Raw genomic sequence first — 16,096 nt, forward strand, 5'->3', positions numbered from 1 at the left:
ATTAAGATGAATGTGGTTAATACAAAAGTGTTCATATGGCTAACTTCGGTTAACTGTTATTGAGCCAACTCAATATACATGTTTAGGTACAATTACCCATATCTAAATGAAGGTATATTTCATTTCTGTGTAACAAGCTAATTCCATCTAACAATAGAGAGATATTGATTTGGTTTTAAGCAAACTTAGCTTGCATCTTAAATCAGGTTTTCGTCTAACAATGAATATTGATGCTTTGTTTCAAAGTTATCAAGCCCTGATTTGAAGACTATATAAGGGAGAACTCTAGCAACTGGAAAACCTAATCCCCAAACCTCCTGTGTGATACTAGTTTCGAATAGATTCAATTCTCCTTTAACATAGGTTTTTCCTAAAACCATTATAGGTTAATGACTTCAAGACTTCATTGGGATTCTGAATCCAGATCCAACTATTTTCTTTGTAGTTGCGTGTTCTAATCTTACATGTTTTATCGTATTGAGTATTATCTTCTCTAAGATTTTCTCGAGATTTATATCTGATAGGTAGGATATAAAAAGTAATCATAAAGCTCTTCGTCTCATTCTTTGTGATTCCACAATAACTTGTTCTACTACCATATAATTAAGTTATTGTGAGGTGATTGATATTTCTAGGTTGTTCTTCAAGAATATAAGACCGTATTATCAATTGGTTCCTGTTCACCTAGATTTATCAAAAGACGGAACAAAAACTTCATAGGTATTTCTGTGGGAGACATATTTATCTATCAGAATAGATTTTTCTGTGGGAGACAGATTTATCTTCGACTTTTGATCGTAGAAACTCTTAGTTTTGGGTGAGATCAGCTAAGGGAATCAAGTGCGCAGAGTCATGCTGGGATTCAGAGGCGTATGGAACGCGACTGTACCTTAATCAATGTGAGATTGATTACGGCTCAACTACATTCCAGTCCGAAGTTAACTTGTAGTAGGCGCTTGAGTCTGTAGCGGCTTAATACAGTATGGTGTTCAAATCTGGACTAGGTCCCGGAGTTTTTATGCATTTGCGGTTTCCTCTTTAACAAATTTTTTGATGTCTTTGTTATTTCTTTTCCGCATTATATTTGTTTATATTATTGTAATAATTCTATGACATTGTATAACAATATGAAAACAACTTTGTTGATTATTGTTATGGATACGGATCTTCAACAACTATGATGCTGAGTTGAACATGTTTAGAATCACTGGAGTACTTGGAGTGACGAATAATTCAAGGAATATTGAATAAAGAAAGAAATCAAGCATTTGGATGAGAAGCTACAAAGTTTATTTATTTTGTAATCGATATGTAGAGCACTGATCGGTCGAACTCGCAAGTGTTGCTATCTCAAGATTGTTTGTCAAGTTTAGTTGTCAAAACTATAAGTATTGATTTCTAGTATACTTATATCTATGTCTCGAATTAGGATAGTATGTCTAGTTGAGCTTTAGAATTCATGGCGTTTATCAATTGAAGACGAAGGACTACTAAGGGGAGCTTGTGGAACATCATCAACAAAAGGTATGCGGAGACTTGAACTCATCTATCACTCAAAAGTCTATTCTATTCTATTTCATATTGAGACAAAGTCGTATAGCTATATAGACTTTACATTATACACATTTGATATTTCGAAATGAGTTTAACTCGCTTATATCTTTCTCGAAGTGTTGGAAAGATTTTTGATTTAACCACGTTCATCATTATTCTTGACGAAAGTCAAAAGATGATCATGTGAAAATCACTTGATAACATCTTACATGATTTGTATGAGACCGTCATTTGATGTAGACTCGGAATTTTTTGTATTGATCATTCGATCACTTGAAAATTTCTTATAAGCTAATAGTTTGTGTGAGACATCTAATTGTCGTCTTCCAATAATGTTTCAACGATTGAAATAGGAGTTAAGAGCTAAAACCCATGTGTGAATACATTACGGTTTGTGTTCGTAGTGTACGAACTGTTTTGATGGAATTCAAGACCGGAAGTTAAGTTTGCATACATGTTCGCAAACTTATTCAACTATTTAAGTCAGGGTACTTAAGTTTGCATACCCTCTCGCAAACTGATTTAATTGTTGAAGTCCGGGAACCAAGTTTGCGTACCCGTTCACAAATAGTTTCTACTGAGTTCGGGACGGAGCTAAATTTTGCGTACCCGTTTGCAAAATGTCGGCTTGTGACCAATGTCTGGAATAACTTAAGTTTGCGTACCCGTTTGAAAAATTAAGTGGTTCAAGTTCCAAAATTGGTTAAGTATGATTTCATACTCATGAACAAATACGTTTATAAATTAAGGAATGCAATCTTTGCAAACCGTGGATAAAATGTTCATGAACTGATTCTTTTGAATCAATCCGATTTTGCTTCAATTGTGTCTTGTATACTTCTATGAGAATATAAACAATTGAACGACTCTATTAATAACACAATTAGATTCATTTGATTATCAATTGATCTACAAGTGTTAAGATGAACAAGGTTAAGAGAAAAGTGTTCATATGGCTAACTTCGGTTAACTGTTATTGAGCCAACTCAATATACATGTTTAGGTACGGTTACCTGTATCTAAATGAAGGTATATTTCATTTTTGCATAACAAGCTAAGACCATCTAACAGTGGAAAGATATTATCTTGAATCTTGAATCAGGTTTCATCTAACGGTGAATATTGATTGCTTTATTCCAAAGTTATCAAAACCTGATTTGAAGACTATATAATGGAATACTCTAGGAAATGGGAAACCTAATCCCCACACCTCCTGTGTGATACTAGTTGCGACTAGAGTCGATTCTCCTTTAACATAGGTTTTTCCTAAAACCATTATAGGTTAACGACTTAAAGACTTCATTGGGATTCTGAAGCCAGACCCAACTATTTTCTCTGTAGTTGCTTGTTCCGATCTTACTTTGTTCTATGATATTGAGTACTATGTTCTCTAAGATTTGCTCGAAATTTATCTCCGATAGGTAAGATATAAAAAGTAGTCAGAAATCTCCTTGTCTCATTCTTTGTGATTCCACAATAACTTGTTCTACTACCATATAGTTAAGTTATTGTGAGGTGATTGATATTTCTAGGATGTTCTTTGGGAATATAAGACCGGATTATCAATTGGTTCCTGTTCACCTTGATTTATAAAAAGACGTCATACGTATTTTTGTGGGAGACAGTAATATACTTTTCTGTGTGAGGCGGATTTGTTTATCAAGTCTTCGACTTTGGGTCGTAGCAACTCTTAGTTGTAGGTGATATCGCTAAGAGAATCAAGTGCGTAGAGTCCTGCTGGGATTTAGAGGCGTAAGGAACGCGACTGTACCTTAATCAGTGTGTGATTGGTAGGGCTCAGTTACATTCCATTCCGAAGTTAACTTTTATTAGGCTAGAGTCTGTAGCGGCTTAATACAGTGTGGTGTTCAAATCTGGACTAGGTCCCAGGGTTTTTCTGCATTTGCGGTTTTCTCGTTAACAAAACTTCTGGTGTTTGTGTTATTTCTTTTCCGCATTATAGTTTTATATAATTGAAATACCACAGGTTGCACGTAGTTCAATCAATTGGTAAATCCGACCTTTGGTTGTTGATTGAAATTAACTGTCACTTGAACATTGGTTTTTGATAACGTTCAAGTTATTTCTCATATCAACCGGGCTCACATCGATTGCCGATTGTGTTGAGAAATTGAGATATAACTCTTGGATATATTTCCTTGATTGAGTCTTACTATCTAGTTGATTCTCTTGGAATTATACTGGAGTTAGTCCATACAGATTTCCGAACAAAATATTGGGTGTAGTTTTTAGACCCCCTATTTTTCACTTCCAACATATCTTGATTTTATCAAGAGCACCAGCTATATCAGCCTCAAGATGTTTTTCTCGAGAGAGATATGCACCTTCTTTCTCTTTAAAACTATTTTCTTGAGAGTTAATCCTTGCTTCAGTACGATCTTCAAGTTTATTTGAATTTGAATATTCGGTACGATCTTTAAGAAGAGAATCAGTAATCTGATAACCACTATAATATCATTCGAAAACCTTTTCAATATTTTGGTTTCTCAACAAAGAGGAGTCAAGAGAGCAAGTAGTTCGGAATTTTCGTTTTTGACAAAGGACTCAGTAGCTTAGAGTACTCTGAGATATCCTCCTCTACATCTCATTCAATATCTGAATCACCAACATCGGAAATTCCATCTAACTTTTCTTGTAGGCATATTTCCCATTTGTCAGTATCTACATCATCAAAAAGGCTAACTTGTTTAGTAGATTCACATGGGGTGATATTACGAAGATCTTCATACGTTGATTTGATAAAGATGCCTTCGTCAAGTTTTAATTCAAAACTCTCTGTATCTTGTTTTACGTTTACCGAATCAATATCAGGTTCTTATATAACCGTTTTAGATTCAATTCTTATAGGGTGGATCGCACCAAACACACATTGTTAGATATTTTTGTGTTTTCTTGTTATGATACCAATTGAAATTACGAGGGTACAAAGTGCACCATAATATTTTCGATATCAACCTATAAGTCTGATACCTTGAGTGATCGTTTATGGAAAAAGTCGAGACAATATAACCCCAAGGTTATAACTTGATGATAGTTACGATACAAGACTGATATACCATAGAATTAATATCAAGTGCTTTGGATTAACATACAATGTTATTTACTTTATTATAACCAAATAATTATAACACGAAAGTAAAGTGAATGACAGGGCCATATTTTGTTAAGGATACCGCAAATGCAGAAAAACCCCAGGACTTAGTTCAGTTTTGAATACTCTCATAATTAAGTCGTTATACAAAGACACTACCAACTTTGTATAATTGAGACCAAGTAAGCTACCCTTGTTTACCTAGTTTCCTCAGTATACCTGCGCCTGCAACTAATCTAGACAACACACGTGAATCCTAAAATAGAGTTCACTATCTTAGGATGCTTCAGTCGCTATGAAGACTTTAAGCACTATACCCTTGGATTGTCTTCCAAACAGTAAAAGACTAATATGTTTGGTATATACCCTTCTATCTCAATAAGTACATCAGAGATAATGATGTTGACTGTGACAAAGCCTTTCTTGTTTAAAATAAATTAAACCTCCTTTGTGGTGTAAAGATAAGTACATCTGGGCGGCCCGTCCGTGTGGTGTAAAGATAAGTGAGATACAAAAATCCCGGGGTTTTCAATTCCAAGCCCTAAAAATGACCTCCTTCCTCCTCTGGTCGTAGATTTCTCCCCCCAGCATAAGCACTCAAATCTACTAAAAACCATTACAAAAGATGCAGGAGTTGCAAATATCAGGTTCCTCTATCATTCTCTTTTAAATTTTTTACTCAACATTTTGTTAGGTTTTACCAAGAAAATCCCCAAATCTTAGTTTTGATTCACAAAAATGGAAGAAGAAACAACAGATTCACCAGAATCGTCATCACCAGAATCAAAAGAAGACAGATTTAGCTTATTACCTAATGCATTAATTCATCATATCTTATCATTTGTCGATGACATGAGAATCACAGTACAAATGAGTATCTTGTCAAATAGATGGAGACATATTTGGAGATCTCTCCCAGCTCTTACTTTCAAGAACAATCTGATTGAAACTAATGGATTTAGGCATTTTGTTACTACTGCACTCATGCTTCACGACGATATTGATATACGTACTCTATCTGTTCTATGGATTGATCCCCTTAATACTGACATTGATATAAGTGATGTTTTTAATACATGGGTACTTTATGCTGTTAAACGGAAAGTTAAAGAGTTGTTGTTTTCTGTTATAGTTTATAAACCTCAGGTGTTTGAGTTTCCTGAGTGTGTCTATAATTGTAAGTCGTTGACGTATTTGCATTTATACTTGGGTAGTATGTATCATTCTACACTTCGCCTGCCCGAGTCAATACATTTACCTAATCTGAAATACGTGAAGTTTGAAGCTCTTCATTTGAATGAAGTTTTGATGAATGAGTTCTTCACAAGCTGTCCTGCTCTTGAGTCGGTAACCATAAAAGATTGTATTATGGGTGACTTGGAAATTAGTTCTCATACACTTAAGTACTTTACACTAGCATACTCATCCTTCAATGGAATTGTTAGCAATGTTGCCAGCCCGGTCTTGTTATTTGCTCCAAATCTCGAAGTCTTTGATATCATATGTCACCCGTCGCAGCTCTGTCTTGTTATTCGCTCCAAATCTCTGGTTAAAGCTGACGTTGAGATTATTGTACAAGAAAAAAGGAATAACCCATACACATATTCAGAGCTTCCTGGCGAACCGAAGGATATGTATGCTAAGGCTATGATGCTAATGCTAGAAAAATTTCATAACGTGAAAGATCTAACATTATCTTCTCGTTTTATACAGGTACGTCTTTTTTTTCTTCTTTTATTCCTGCTATGTAACATAATTAGTATCATTGTTAACGTTTATCTAAGTAAAATAACTTTTTCGTTATGTGGATCGAACAATCCTATCAAGTCAGTGTATGCAAATTATTATACATGATGATGCATGACTACCACCATATACATTTTCGTTATTTATTTACTTTTGTTTATGCATGTACCAAGATTATCTCAAGATCACCTAACTTATCAAAGACTCAGCCCCCTCAACTGGCTAATCTACGATGTCTGCGGCTGCATACTTTTCTTTCGAAGGGCTGTGCTCAAGCAATATTTTATTTGCCGAGGATTTCTCCTAAAATAGAATCTTTATCTGTACGTATAGACAAGGTAATAATTCGGGATCAAACTTTTTGTTATTAGTTCTATTTTATAATCATAATCTCGTTATAGAATTTATTTTTACTTGGAACTTTTGAGTTGCATATTCCTGCTTTGAAGATAAATTATGTTTGTTATCCAGGATTGCTTTGCCGAGCAACCAACAGAATTATACTGTGACGAGGTAAATATCACATGTTCTTACCTTACCTTACCTTTTTTTTTCTTGAATAAAAAGCTTAGGTTACATACAAGAAAATAAGATTGCATGATTTGATTATGCATCAAAACGTCATGCTGTACAAAAATGAATGAATATTAGAGGTCCTCTACTGTCCCATCCTTATAAAATCTGATTGTGAGGTATTCAATTTAACAGCTATTCTGTGGTGCCCCAAAGGAATAAAAGGTTTTTGATCTCTCTTTCAGACTTCCTCTTCCACCAGATACTCTATGATTTCTTTCTTTCCAGATCTTCCATGAATGTCATGAGGGAGTGGCTCCCAAATGTTATTCTTTCTGCTGCTCACCTAATCTTGAAAGACCTGTGAAGTGCTGCCATACTGTGTTATAGTGGCAGTGAAACATTAAGTGATGGGTAGTTTCCACATCCTCCCTACAAAATAGGTATAGTGGATCCACTATGTTCACCTCTCTATCCGGAGCATTTCTAGTGGTGAAATGGAGTTCATAAACGCTGCCCAATACGTGAATTCCACCTTTGTGGCACTTGTTTCTTCTACAGGAACTTGACCCATGAGTTACAGTATGAGGGGTTGAAAGGAGAGGGCTTTCCCACAGTGGTGTGTTAAATGAGGAGTTTGATCGTTTTAACCTCATCCTCTTTTATTGTTAGGTTTGGTGGAGGATCAATCTAAGGAAGCACATCTTCATATGTATTACTGCTAATCTTTTTAACCTCATCCTCTTCTCCGTGTTAGCTGCCAGTTCGAAGTTGAGGCCACCATATCTGCTAGTACCATATGCATTACTGCTAATCTTGAAAAGACCATGAAATGTCCCTTTAAATTGCCTATAGCACTCCATGAGTCAGTCATAGTGGAATTTCTTTGCCGCTATGGACTGTTAGTACTGAACTTTGAATTGACGATGCCTTTCCCTGAACCCCTTCCATGAATCTAGTTTGTGTCAGCTGGAAAGATGTTAGGTGCTCTTGTGTTAATTTTCTGTTAAACCATTTTTCTCCCAAGTACAGTTTTCTCTAAATCCACTTTAGAGTGGAGCACTGTTTGTTAGTTTCGAGCCTGCAGATTGTAGCCACACCCTGCACATTCACATTCTAGTGTCGCCTTTTCTGCTCCTTAAAAAGGTTTGCGTAATGTTCATCATTGTTTTGTCTATAACAACAGGAGTAGGGATTAATGACATGTAGTGAACTGGTAAACATGCTAGGTAGCTTCTTATTAGTGTTACCCTACCAGCCTTGCGCTTCCCTGGAGCAAGTTTTGCATCCATATTACGTTTTTTTAACTTTGGTTTCATAATGTTGTTATCATGGTAAGTGATTTGTTGTACTCATCATTTTTCTGGTTATTATCTAGATAAACTTTTTTCCAGAAAATATTGAAGATTATTGGAAGCCAGGGTTGACATCGCCGTGTGAGCCATTGCACCTCAAAGTTGTTGAGCTGGTAGACGTTTATGGATCCGTTAATGAACTTCGGTTTGTTGAAGTTTTCTTAAATATGCTGTCAAATTGGAGAAAGTGGCTCTTTATTGGAATTGGGATGGGTCAGCCAATCTTATGGAAAGAATTATGAAATTTGAAGAGAAGCTACGTTCATTACCAAGAGCCTCGTCCAGGGTTTCGACTTTGTTCTACTAAACTGTTCTTGGTGGTACACCATGATGTCATTTTCTGTTTATTAGATTGAGATTTTAGGGTTCTGATTTTGTGTTATGTTGACATAGTAACTTCTCTTTGTTCTATATTATTTTCTGCATCAGTATCTATTTGGAGACGCCTCTAATTTTTTTCAGAGCTAAACATACTTTTCACATTCTGATAGTCCGTGAAAATTTGTTTCATTGATCTTTCGATTAAAAAAGGAGTTCTTTGAGTCGAGTTCTATTATGAAAATAATTAATCAAATGAAACAAATTGGTGTGGTACTACTGTCATATGGAGATCATTAAGTTTTTTTCTATCATTCGCAATTTGAACTGAGGTACATCCTTACTTGCCTTACTTGCTGAAATTGTTGCCGCTGATGAAACTCTATACGATGAGTGGCATTTTTATGGGCCATTCACGCGATACACATAGAGAAGTGAGCTGAAATTCGGGCAGATGAGGGGAGACGGGATAATATTCAGTCCAAGTAATCAAATGGGAAAGGGATACCGGTTTTGCGAGGAAAAGTTTGATCAAGTGCGGAAACTGTGTCTTATAACCGATACAAACAGAGAAGTTGAACTTGAAAGCTCCATAAAGAGAGATGGATGGATATCACATTTTTTTTTAAGCAAAGGTCTTCGACAAGGCTAATGGTCCTCCTCAACTGTTGGAATAATCCAAACAGGGAGTTTAGACCAGTACATGGTAGAATTGTTTTGTTTTGCCCACAGAGCAAGCTCTTGAGCTACAGAATTACAAACTCTACGTTGAAAACTAAAAATACAAGCAGATAACTTAGTAGAGAAAAAGAGAATGTCTATAAAGATAGCATCCGTCCTAGTATCTCCATCGAAATTTCCAGCTGAAAATTGGTCGATTAGAGCTTTCGCATCACTTTCTATGATGATGTGAGATAGATGTTGTTCCACAGCTTTCTTTAAGACTGCCCAGATGGCTCTTGCTTCAGCTTCTTCAGCAGTGTGAACATCAAAGACTATGGAAGCACAAAGGGTTGCTTTTCTTGTGAAGTCTCGCATCACATACCCTGCACCATTTGCTCCAGAGATAACATCAAAGGCACCATCAGTATTACATTTAATCCAACCGAAAGAGGGGGGCATCCATTTATCACAAATACTGACAGGCATGATAGGGGGGATAGTCAGACTAGGATTCCTAGACTTCCTAGTAAGAAGCATAACTCTAGCTCTAGCTAAGACAGCAGTGAAGTTCTCCTTAATTCCTTGGAAAATGAGGTTATTTCTACTGGTCCAGAGAGATCATAAGATAGCCACAAAGAGACATCGATCATCATCAGGCAGTTTAGACTGAGTATCAATTAACCAGAGAGAAGCCAGTCAATAAAAGATTTGTTCTGAAAAAATTGAGTGTTGATATTGAAGTCAGAAATGAACCAGACCTTACTAGCAAAGGGGAAGGTGACCAAAACATCCATAATAGTTTCCTGAGGATCAGAACACCTAGGAAATCCACACTATGCATAGGCATTCTAGTGTGAAGGACAGTTCTAGAGGGAAAAGCATTTCTAGCTTCTCTCCAAAGAAAGACCTGAATTCTATAGAGAACTCTAACTTTCCAAATACACCTCCAATGGTTTTTACAAGGGGAAGGCCTAAGGCATCTATGCCCCAAGTAGGCAGATTTAGAAGAAAATTTGTCGTTCTTTGAAAGATCCCAAGCCCTCCTGTCAGGAGTGCAAAAATGGCTTAAGGCAATGGAGATAATATTCTGGACAGAAGCATTATCAAAATGAGTGTTAAGACGAGACACATCTCAACTTCTAGTTTGGAAGTCAATATAATAAACAACTTTAATACTAGGATCAGGAGGGACAAGAGGGTTGGGTGTGGCAGAACCCAAAGAAGGGATCCATTTATCACACCATGGGTCAATGAATTGGTCATCCCCAACAATCCAGGAAATAAAGGGTTTTATAAGTTCCTTGATGGCATGCAGGCACTTCCAAGTCCAAGGTCAATTGGCAGTGCATTTCACATTCAAAAAATCAGTTTTAGGAAAATATTTAGCCTTAAGAACAGTGGCCAATAAGCAATTATGATTTTGTAAGATTCTCCAGGCATTCCTAGCAAGCATTGCTAGGTTGTTTAACTCAGCCTTTCTGAACCCCATACCTCCTTCAGCTTTGGGGGAGCATAAAATATCCCAACCAAGGAGGTGCAACTTTCTATCCTTGGGATCTAAAGTTTCACCCCACCAGAACTTGCAGAGGTGAGAATCCATTTGTTTACAGAGGTGTTTAGGAATAAGAAAAGATCTCATTTGAAAAAGAGGAATAGCTTGGCTAATGTGCTTGATCAGAGTAGTTCTAGCATCTTGAGATAATAGCTTATGAAGCCAGATAGAAATCCCGGCATTAATGGATTGGAGAATACCCGTACGGGTCTGGATTTTAGAAGCTTGGAAAACAGTGAGGGTTCCAAGATATTTTTCTCCTAAATCTCTGCTTTGGATATCCAAAATATTGGCCAAAATAGATTTCCTATGTTCATGGATCTTCCTGCTAAACAAAATACCAGATTTTTCAAAGTTGATTTCTTTCCCAGAAGCTAGGAAGTACTTTTGGAGATAGTCTTTTATGACATGAATTTTTTTCAGTAGCTTTAGAAAACAAGAGAGAATCATCAGCAAACAAAAGGCGAGTCATTTCAGGAGCCTCTTTACAGACTTTAATGCCTTCTAAAGTCCCTTTTTTTTGAATGCTATCAATGTAAGAAGATAGGGCTTCAGAAAAAATGATATAAAGATAAGGAGAGAGTGGATCTCCCTGCCTTAGACCTCTCTCAGGTTGGAAAAAACCAGTAGGGCTACCATTAAGAAGGACATAATAGGAAACAGTAGAGACACACTGATTTATCAGCTTAACCCAATGGTTAGACAAACCCATTTTAGTTAAGACTTTTTCAAGAAAATTCCATTCAAGCTTATCATAGGCCTTATACATATCAAGTTTGATGGCAACTATGCCCTCAACCTTATCATTATGATTGACAGCATAAATGGCCTCATTGGCTAGCAAAATGTTATTAGAAATACTTCTCTTAGGGATAAAAGCACGTTGGTTTTGGGAAATGATTTTGTTCAGGAAGGGTTTCAGCCTATTAGCCAGAGTTTTTGAAATAATTTTGTAGATAAATTACAAAGACCTATTGGCCTATACTCAGTTACCAATTCAGCAATAGGGACTTTGGGGATAAGAGCTATATTGGTATGATTAAAAGCCTAAGCATTGTTACCAGTTCTAAAGCATGTTTGGGTCATATCAATAACAGATTCTCCCACAATATCCCAATGTTTTTGATAAAATAGGCATGTAAATCCATCAGGGACACGAGCCTCTCCCCCCCATTTGGAAGACATCATTCTTAATTTCCTATGGAGTCAGAGGCATATTTAAGGATGCATTATCTTCTTCAGAGAACTTAATAGGAATGTCAGCAAGAATTTCATCTTGAAATTGCTGAGGATGGGAGGAATAAAGACTTTTGAAATAATCTATGAAAGAATTTCCAATACTATCTCTATCAGTTAGAATAGTATTCAATGAGTTCTTTATCCAGCTAGTAGCATTCCTTTTTTCTTATAAATAGAGTTACTCAATGGAAATATGGTGAATTTCTGTCACCTTCCAAGAGCCAGACTTCTCTATATTTGTCCTTCAAATATAACTCCTCCAGGTTGTACAGATATTCCAACCTGGCTTTAATTCTAGAAGTATTACCAGTATCAGTTGGATTGAGAATTTGGAGGTCGGATAATTCTTTTCTAGTAGTGGATATATTAGTTTGAATATTACCAAAAGATGATATATTCCAATCTCTTAGGCCTTTCTTGGTACTTAAGAGCTTAGCTTTAAGTTTGTAGGAAGGGGAGCCTACCACATTAACAAACCAAGAGTTAGCTGTAATATCTCTACAGGTAGGATACTCTATCCACATGGCCATAAAATGAAAAGGTCTATGCATACAAATATCCTCATAGTTAAAACCTATATGCATAGGGAAATGATCAGAAGAGTCTATAGGGAGGTTGTTCACACAAAGTTTAGGAAAAAGATCTTCAGCAGTTTGATTAATAAGACATCTATCTAATCTTTCAAGAATCAAATCAGGACCTTGTTGCATATTAGACCAAGTAAACCTTGGTCCATAAAAACCAGGATCATGAAGATTAAAGACAAAACAAAAATTTCTAAGATTTTCAAAATCATTGTCATCCACTTCTAGGCCACCATTTTTATCTTCAGTTCATAGGAGGGCATTAACGTCTCCTATAAAGAAAACATGTTCATCTAAAGGGACGTTAATCTGTTGACATTGCTGTTCCCAAAAGGCTTGTCTTAGACTACTGTTAGGTTCACCATATATGAAATGAATATGGCAGGTCTTAGAGTGGATTATATCAGTAGTAGTAACATAGATTCCCCTCAGACTGGACGATATAATGTTGAGGTGTACTTCCTTATTCCAAGCAAGAGCAAGACCACCACTTCTCCCAACACTTGGAACATTAAAGGTACAAGGAAATCCCATATTTCTTAGTTTCCTAGCTGCCATGTCTTTGTTCATTTTAGTCTCAGAGAGGAAAATAATATCAGGTTTGACATTCTTACACAGTAGACTAAGCTCCTTATTAGCAGATTTTTTACCAAAACCCCTAAGGTTCCAAGCAATCATGTTGATGTTATTGACAGGGAAATGATTTATGGTATTATGAGCAGTATCGATTAAAGGAGATGGGAGGGGTTGATTTACCTGAGTGGCAGAGTCAGATCCACCACCAAGAGAGGCACTGGTACCATCACCACTCTGAGAAGCAAGTTGGGAGGAGTCGAGACTAGAACTAGCAGCATTGAGAGGAGAATTATTGAAGACACTATTGTTGCTTGGGGAATTGTCATCAGGTACATTGTAGCTCCCAAAAGAATTAAAGACTGTTTGGGTATTGAAGGAACAAGTAGAAAGTTCAATGGCTGGTAGTTCTCCCAATTTGGTAATTGGAGGACATAGCTTAGCATAATCAGGTTCAGTAGAAGTTTGTTCTTCAGGAATAACAACTATACTAGCCAGACTGGAATTAGCTCTCGTACGTTTCCGTAAGTCAGCTCTGGGATTAATCTTCCTTTTGAGATTTGCTAGAGCATCTTGTTCAACAATATTAGTTGTTCCTCTAGTGATGATTGGACTGGTATTTGGCATAACAGCAGTTTTGAATCTTCTTGAGGAATTTTTGGTACGAATCGGACCACTAGGAGTTGACTCGGTTCCAAAGATAAAAGCAGCAACCGTAACATTTTGAGTGGTAACTTGTTTTAGCACGATTGGCAGACCATTCTCCAACTGTGTCATATGTTTTTGAAAAGGTCCAACATCAAAGATCTTGAGAGTAGAGGATCTATTGATAAACAGGCCCATTTGAAAAGTGTTTGATAAACTCTTTTGAATAGAGTTCTCCATGCTTTGATCAATAGCTTCTGCTTTTCCTTTGTTGCACACTTCGATAGCAGTAGATTCAATTTGTGTTTCTGGTATAACTTCAGATTGTTGCATAATAGTATCAGTGATAGAAACAGATGAAGGAACTACTTGCTTGATTATAGGAGTCATCATTAACCTAGAAACAGCTGGAAGAGTATAATTGCTGCAGGATGCATCAATTTCTTTGATATTTTTTTGCTTTAGTTGCCAAGCAGGGCAGTTACGATCTTTGTGATCAAGAATGCGACAAGAGGTGCAGAAATACCTCGGAACTTTAATATGTCTACATTCAATCAGAAAATGTTCTCTTCTACCACTTGTGAAGATAGGAATACCTGTTGGTAAGGCTTGTTGGACTGGGATTCTAATACAAACTTTGACATTCTTCCTGAGAGGGTGTTTTCCAAAGGGATTTTGATCTTCAAGTAGTTCCCCCATGCTGAGAATGAGTTTCTGAAGATCTTCAATTCTGTGCATTCATTTGGAATGTTGCATAATATGAACCACATGATTTCCTCATCGAATGTGAGTTGATGGTTTGGAGACCAACCTTCGATCGGAACAACTCGTGGCACTATTAGATAACCACAAAAAAACCAAGGTTTTTGAGACTTGATTCTGTTAAAATCCTCTTCAGATAAGTAACGGATAAGAACTTTGTTTCGCTGGCCATTAAAGGTAGTTATGGTTGGGTGTTGAGCTAAAGGACAGTTATTACAGATATAGAACCGGATTGAAGAAGTTGGGATCAAAGTTTCACAGCAGACATATCCCACCATACACCATTTCCAATTGGTATCAGCTTCAGCTAGAACAACTTTTTTGTCAATGAAAACTGGTTTAGCAAGTGTAGAGGGTAAAGTTAATTTCTCAGACATTTGAGCAGAAAGTGTTTGAATTTATTGATTTAGACTTTGGGTATTCTCAGAAGATTGTGGGAATTCCATCATGTAAGAGAGGTGGATATATATGAATATGGGTCGATGGAGAACCGTTTTTCCAAGTAACTAATATAAAATACAGTTGCATAAAAAGGAATCTCTTATGAGTATTGTTTTGATATTGGATACAGACAATGTGGATGAGGGATAAACAGGAAGAATTTGTTTGTTTATGAGTTTGAACCTTAAAAAAGGAATGAGAATTTGTTGACTATGGATTGGAAAAATTTCAGGAGGTATTCGGTGTAATATAGTTGTTGTTATACTGCAAGACTTGCTTTGGGGAAGAGAGTTAACATAAGGAAAGTCCCTTTCATATCTTTGCTTTATTGACACTATCCCAGAAGAACAATTCACATGAGCATTATGGACAAGAATCCACGTATGGACAAATCCAGTAATACTTTGTTGGGATTTTTGTTGTAGGTAAGCTTGGGATACATGACGTAGTTTATGGTAGTTGGATATTTATCATGTTTGTCTCTTCTTGGGGTAACGTTTATACGATTATGCAAACATCCAAATGGAATGATGGTAGAGAATTGGAGGGAAAAATTGTGTTGAGGTGGGTGGCTATGGGTTGATTGTATAAGGTCCGTCGAGTAGTTTGGCTTAGACGTTGAGCTAGTAACGCATCTGCCAGCCATACCCCAAACCCAATAGTGCCTCTCAACTGATGCTGCATTCTTCTAGTCTGCATAAAACATAAAAAATCAATTAGACCCCAAACGGAAATCTCAAAGTTTGGTGACCTACCAAAGCCTTCCTTAATAGCAATTTTGTGAGAAGTAAGGGTAGTAATGAGGATTAGGTGTTGAAAATTGGTCTTGATAGGGTAATGATGGTCATTAAGGTGAAGGGGGTACGCATGGCTTTGAATGGGCGTAAAGAACAAAGCGACATGACGGTTAACTAAGCGCCATAAATGGTAGTTAATGAACAAAATTGTGCCTTTAAAGGGGGGGGGGTTTGGAAGAGACTAACATCGCCATTAACAAATTTACTAGAAAAGGGAAGGTTAAGAGATATTTTAGCAGAGA

General features: G+C 36.6%; 2 protein-coding genes across 3 annotated transcripts; one reads left to right on the forward strand and one right to left on the reverse strand.

The window, feature by feature from the left end:
• The first annotated feature begins 5,154 nt into the window (after positions 1-5,154).
• On the forward strand, positions 5,155-8,762 carry LOC113275365 (F-box/LRR-repeat protein 25-like). 2 transcript variants are annotated; one of them, XM_026524849.1, is made up of 4 exons: positions 5,155-6,379; positions 6,586-6,750; positions 6,884-6,925; positions 8,304-8,762. In XM_026524849.1, exons 1-4 carry the CDS (start codon positions 5,405-5,407, stop codon positions 8,520-8,522), a joined length of 1,401 nt encoding a protein of 466 aa, XP_026380634.1. In that variant the 5' UTR covers positions 5,155-5,404; the 3' UTR covers positions 8,523-8,762. The 2 variants fall into 2 exon arrangements, with proteins under 2 accessions (XP_026380634.1, XP_026380636.1); XM_026524851.1 differs by having other exon boundaries at positions 8,320-8,715.
• A 484-nt stretch (positions 8,763-9,246) lies between these two features.
• On the reverse strand, positions 9,247-9,747 carry LOC113272450. The gene has a single exon (XM_026522281.1). The coding sequence runs from the start codon at positions 9,745-9,747 to the stop codon at positions 9,247-9,249; it is 501 nt and encodes a 166-aa protein (XP_026378066.1).
• Positions 9,748-16,096: the final 6,349 nt, after the last annotated feature.

This window comes from Papaver somniferum, chromosome 4 (genome assembly GCF_003573695.1).
Source record: "Papaver somniferum cultivar HN1 chromosome 4, ASM357369v1, whole genome shotgun sequence".
Classification (NCBI taxonomy): domain Eukaryota; kingdom Viridiplantae; phylum Streptophyta; class Magnoliopsida; order Ranunculales; family Papaveraceae; genus Papaver; species Papaver somniferum.